The sequence below is a fragment of the Alosa pseudoharengus genome, unplaced genomic scaffold, assembly GCF_046254945.1.
Source record: "Alosa pseudoharengus isolate Yale_2024_CS ecotype anadromous, Long Island Sound unplaced genomic scaffold, YU_APseudo_1.1 YU_APseudo_1.1_scf_10, whole genome shotgun sequence".
Classification (NCBI taxonomy): Eukaryota; Metazoa; Chordata; class Actinopteri; order Clupeiformes; family Clupeidae; genus Alosa; species Alosa pseudoharengus.
In genome coordinates, this window is record NW_027468565.1 from 24412551 (window position 1) to 24418134 (window position 5584).

General features: G+C 46.2%; 1 protein-coding gene across 2 annotated transcripts in view; it reads left to right on the forward strand.

Moving 5' to 3' along the window:
• Window positions 1-3437: 3437 nt before the first annotated feature.
• LOC143104342 (cingulin-like protein 1) overlaps window positions 3438-5584 on the forward strand; it is a 19867-nt gene continuing 17720 nt past the window's right edge. For both annotated transcript variants that reach the window (XM_076268368.1, XM_076268377.1), the window contains exons 1-2: window positions 3438-3636; window positions 4542-5584. The exon at window positions 4542-5584 is cut by the window's right edge and continues 32 nt beyond it. In XM_076268368.1, the coding sequence (XP_076124483.1) occupies window positions 4648-5584 (937 nt within the window). In that variant the 5' untranslated portion in view covers window positions 3438-3636; window positions 4542-4647. The remainder of the gene's footprint in view (window positions 3637-4541) is intronic.

A 5584-nucleotide genomic window follows, 5' to 3' on the forward strand; every position in this document is an offset into this window, starting at 1 on the left:
GAATATCATCACTACCATGGTATTCAAAGACCTGTGAAATTTAAAACATTTCAAGCCATGCATGGTGAATTAAGACACATTTATTGTTAACGTGGAAGGGTATTAAAATTCATAGTTTCGCCATTTCGTCAAATTACAACATATCAAAAAAAGCTTCACAATTTAGAATCAGAAGCATATTGGCATCATGTATACCAACTTTCACATGAATCGGATCAATCGTCTAGGAGGAGTACATTAAAATTGATCATGTCCACAATGCACAAAATCCCAATTACCTCACTTCCTGTGGGTGTGGCTAATGGCATGTTAATACAAAAGTTGATTGTTTTTGGGAGTTACACACACCCACCAAATTTGGTGTGTGTATCTAAAACTATATTCCAACCACAAGTCAAAGTGACATAAGGGGGCGCTATGGAGTTCCTGGGCCAAGCCCAGTGCCAAGGCTTTTCCCCTGTGTATTCATGGTACCTCTTGACGTGTGTGCCAAATTTCATGAGTTTTCACCTATGGGAAGAACGTCTTCTGGCATCACAATTCATCACATTTTAGTCCGCACAAAATCCCAAATACCTCACTTCCTGTTGGGCGTGGCTAATGCATTGTACATACGAAAGTTGTTCATCTTGGGGAGATACACATACCTACCGAATTTGATGCGTCTAGCTGAAAGTATGTGCCAACCACTGCCTCAATCACCTAAGGGGGCGCTACTGAGTCCCTTGGCCACGCCCAGGGCCAAGCTCTTGTACCTAACTGCTTTGCGTGACACCTGATATGTGTGCCAAATTTCAAGCGTTTTCGACCATGTTAACCACCTCAAAAAAGGAAAATGCTCTGAGACAAAGTTAAAATAATAATAATAATAATAATAATAATCCTTACAAAAACAATAGGGCCTTGCGCCCTTCGGTGCTCGGGCCCTAATAATAATCCTTACAAAAACAATAGGGCCTTGCGCCCTTCGGGTGCTCGGGCCCTAAATATAGCCGCAAGCGGCAATGGCGGGCCCGAGCACCTGCGGGCCGCAACCCGTGACATGTCGGAATCCAACAAAGCACCGACGTGGTGCGTTTGTGAAATGTACATATTTGATGCGTGTGCTAGTTGTTTTTGTATTTTATTTTCTGCCACATTTACTCGCTTGGCCAGGTGGGGGCGTAATGCAAGGCAGGCCCATTGGGTGTCATCATAATCGTAATATATATTAACCTGAGAAGTTTCAGACCATTCATTTTAAGCAAAGAACATTTCTGATACACTTTTTGGTTGGCCAGATGGTGGCGCTATGTTAGTCATGAAAATTACACATGTGAATATCATCACAATAATGATATCCAAAATGTTTGTAAACTTTCAGATCAATCACTTAAGGCATTGTCCATTTCTGGCACATTTACTGCTTGACCAGGTGGTAGCGCTATGCCAGGCAGGCCCATTGGGTGTCTGGATATCATCATAATCATAATATCTATTAACCTTAAAAGTTTCAGACCATTTATTCAAAGCATAGAGCATTTCTGGCACATTTCCTGCTTGGCCAGAAGGTGGCGCTATGCTAGGCCTGTGAATTACGCACGTGAATATCATCACAATAATGATATTCAATATTTTATAAAGTTTCAGATCAATCACTTAAGGCATTGTCCATTTCTGGCACATTTCCTGCTTGGCCAGGTGGTGGCGCTATGCCAGGCAGGCCCATTGGGTGTCTGGATATCATCATAATCATGATATCTATTAACCTGAGAAGTTTCAGACCATTCATTCAATGCACTGTGATTTATGACACATTTCCTTTTTATGTGGTGAGATATTAAAATCATATCAAATATATTACAACATTCCAAAATCCATTCACAATTTAACATCAGCGACATCTTGGCATAATGTTTGCCAAATTTCAAATGAATCTGGCAAACCGTCTAGGAGGAGTATGTTCAAATTGATCATGTGACATCAGTATAATTGTCATTCTTTCTGTTGCCAGTTGGTGGCGCTATGCCAAACATGCATTATGGGCATGTGAATATGATCATTAACTTGGTCTTCAATGACCTGTGAAATTTAAAACATTTCAAGCCATGCATGGTGAATTATGACACATTTATTGTTTATGTGGAAGGGTATTAAAATTAATAATTTCGCCATTTCGTCAAATTACAACATATAAAAAAAAAACTTCACAATTTATAATCAGGAACATCTCGGCATCATGTATACCAACTTTGACATGAATCGGATCAACCGTCTAGGAGGAGTACGTTAAAATTGATCATGTCCACAACGCACAAAATCCCAATTACCTCACTTCCTGTGGGCGTGGCTAATGGCATGTTAATACAAAAGTTGTTTGTTTTTGGGAGTTACATACACCCACCAAATTTGGTGTGTGTATCTAAAACTATATGCCAACCACAAGTCACTGTGACGTAAGGGGGCGCTATGGAGTTCCTGGGCAACGCCCGGTGCCAAGCTTTTATGCCTGTCTATTCACTGTACCACTTGATGTGTGTGCTAAATTTCATGCGTTTTCGACTATGTTAACCACCTCAAAATATTTGCCAACCACGGGATCAGTCACCTAAGGGGGCGCTAGCGAGTCCCTGGGCTACGCCCGGGGTCAAGCTCTTGTACCTAACTGTGATGCATGACACCTGACATGTGTGCCAAATTTCAAGAGGTTTCGACCATGTTAACCACCTCAAAAACAGGAAAGCAAAAAAGTGGAATAACAATAATAATAATAATAATAATAATAATCCTTACAAAAACAATAGGGCCTTGCGCCCTTCGGTGCTCGGGCCCTAATAATAATAATAATAATAATAATCCTTACAAAAACAATAGGGCCTTGCGCCCTTCGGTGCTCGGGCCCTAATAATAATCCTTACAAAAACAATAGGGCCTTGCGCCCTTCGGTGCTCGGGCCCTAATTAAAAATCCCCCAGCCTCTTGAGCAGCTGAAATCCTATCGGCCAAGAATGAGAACTTATTTTTAAAACTGCAACAACCGGTATACTCGGTTCCAAAATGTGTAAAGACTGTTGTTAAAAGAATAACTGATGCAAAAGTGGTAAACATGCATCTGTCCCAACTTTTTTTAGATGTGTTGCTGACATCAAATTCAAAATATTTATTTAAAACAACAACAAAACAATAAAATACCTCTGTTTTAACAACTAAACATGTTGTCACTTCTCAATTCGATACATGGTTAACGTGTTTTGCAAATCATAGCATTCTAGTTTTATTTACATTTAACACAGCGTCCCAAATTTTCTGGAAATGGAGTTGCACGTCTTAGTAGATGAGATGAGTTTGCTGTATCATGCGATGGTCGGTCTTAAGTTGTGAACATGGGCTCGTTCTTAAGAAGGGCGTGTTGCTCCTCTGGGATTGCGCAGCATTTTTGGTGATGGTTCAGAGAGCTGTCATCCCTGCCCACTGGGTGTCCGCGGGAGCAGAAGGAGTCTTTCATTTCAGACTTTGAATTACTTCTTCAGCGATTCTCCTATCTGTGCGCTGCCAACATGAACAGCTGAAACTTGGCATCGCAATTATTATTTCCTTCTAAAACAACAAAACCGTTAAATTATCAAACGACCTTCCAAAGCGCTGGCGAGGACATTGGTAAGTAGGCTACACGCCGCTCTTCTCCATAACTGTCATACTTTATACATCGAGTTTGTGTATGTGTGTATGAGAGAGAGAGAGAGAGAGAGAGAGGCTGACCAACCTACTGCGGTAGTTGGTTTCTAACCTCAAAGAAAGTTGTTTTACGCACAGTCTGAGGCACATTTTTTCTCACTTTGCAACATGTCTTACGTCGTTATGTTTTAAAATTTGGTTAATATGATGGAAAAGAAACTTCACTCTGTTGTTTTTTATTTTTTCACCACAACGTAAGATAATCTAAACAGTTAGTTGTAGGTGGTTAACGTTTCTCAAATAATCGCAGGAGCTGAAAAGTTACAATGATAGAGCCTGAGATGAGATGTCATCCAAGTCACCCCTGCACGGTGGTGGACTGGCGAGTAGAAGTCGTCATTCTGAGTGTAAGACAATAGTCCAGTGTTGACACACAACATCGCCTGTCTGTTCTCACGGGAGAACTAAGTACGGACACTCGTGAGCGTCCCTCTAGATGACTCGCTGCTATTGTTTTTAAACGCGAGTGGACGATTGTCCTCACATTTGGCCTACATTTACTAACACAGTAGACCAGGATGAAGGGTGATAGTAGGCTAGTAGTAAAGAAACAATAACATTATACTTCATTAGTTTGGAGACCTTTTCATCTTGTCTATGAGACTACTCTTGGAGAAAGAGGAAGTCCAGAAGTGTTATGTGTGAGTGGTTGGGGTTAGTATTTTGTGTAAGGAGGGTGGATTCTCTATAAGCAAACTGTGCATGCCTGAGGGGGGACTGATTAAAATCAGCTGTGTCAGGTCAGGGGTGGAGCTCACACATGTTAATACTTCAGCAATGTGGAGCTCAGTGTGAGCCAAACCCACTGACTCTGCCTTCTCCTGCAGGAGAGAGGAGCGTAGAGATTACCCAGCATCCTCTGCTGTTAGGAGTGTAGGAGTTACCCAGCTCCCTCTGCTGTCAGTTACCCATCATCGTCTGCTGTGACGCAGCATGGAGCGATCAGCAGGCTGTGCGTCGGTGAGCCCCAGGGCCCTTGTCCTGCCTCCGGGGCAGTTGGAGGGGGCAGGAGGGCCAGAGGGGGCATTTGGGGTGCAGGTCCACGTCCAGGGGGCTGACGGTCACTCCTTCGTCGTCCTGAACAAGCAGAAGCGGAACGTGCCGCGCTACAGTGGCCCAGAGGTGACATTTGTGGAGCACTACAGTGTGTACAGCTCCACAGGAGGGGTCTGCCCCGCAGAGATGCGCCCCCGCTCCCCCAGGCAGGCCACAGACCAGAGGGCGGGTCCCCCGCAAACACCCCCCTCCTCCTCCTCCTCCCCGCTGCTCAACTATCAGCGACACCCAGAGCTGCTCCGGCCGTACCACCCCCAAAACAACAGCCTGGAGCTGGGCAGCAGCCGCGGCCCACACCCGCCCCCCCCCTCCCCGGCCTCCCCCTCCGCCGCCTCCTCCTCGCCGCTCTACTCGCTGGTGGTGCACAAGGCACGCATCCCCCTGCCGCTGACCGCTCGTGAGCGGGACAGGGAGCGGCCGCAGGTCGAAGGTCATCCGTCCTCTCAGCGGAGCAGAGTCCCCCCCACCAAGCCCCCCCGCGGCGCCTCAGAACCGGGCAGTGAGAGGGGCGGGTTTGACGAGAGGGAGGCGGGATCTCGGAGACGGATGACCGGAGAGGAGAGGAGGCGTTCCCGCAGCGCAGACAGCTCTGCCTCCTCTGACCCTGTCGCCACGGCGACAGCCAGGGGGGTCAGGGGGGAGGTGGGGGGAGGGGCGAGTGCCCCGGCATCACCCAGACCTCCGGTCACGAGCCCAGTCCAGCGAGGAGAGGGGACAGCATCCCAGAGGGCAGATGCCCCGGGGCAGAAGAGTCCCAGATCTGCCCCGGTCCTGCTGAAGGTGGAGAGGACAGAGTCCAGAGTCCAGCAGGCCG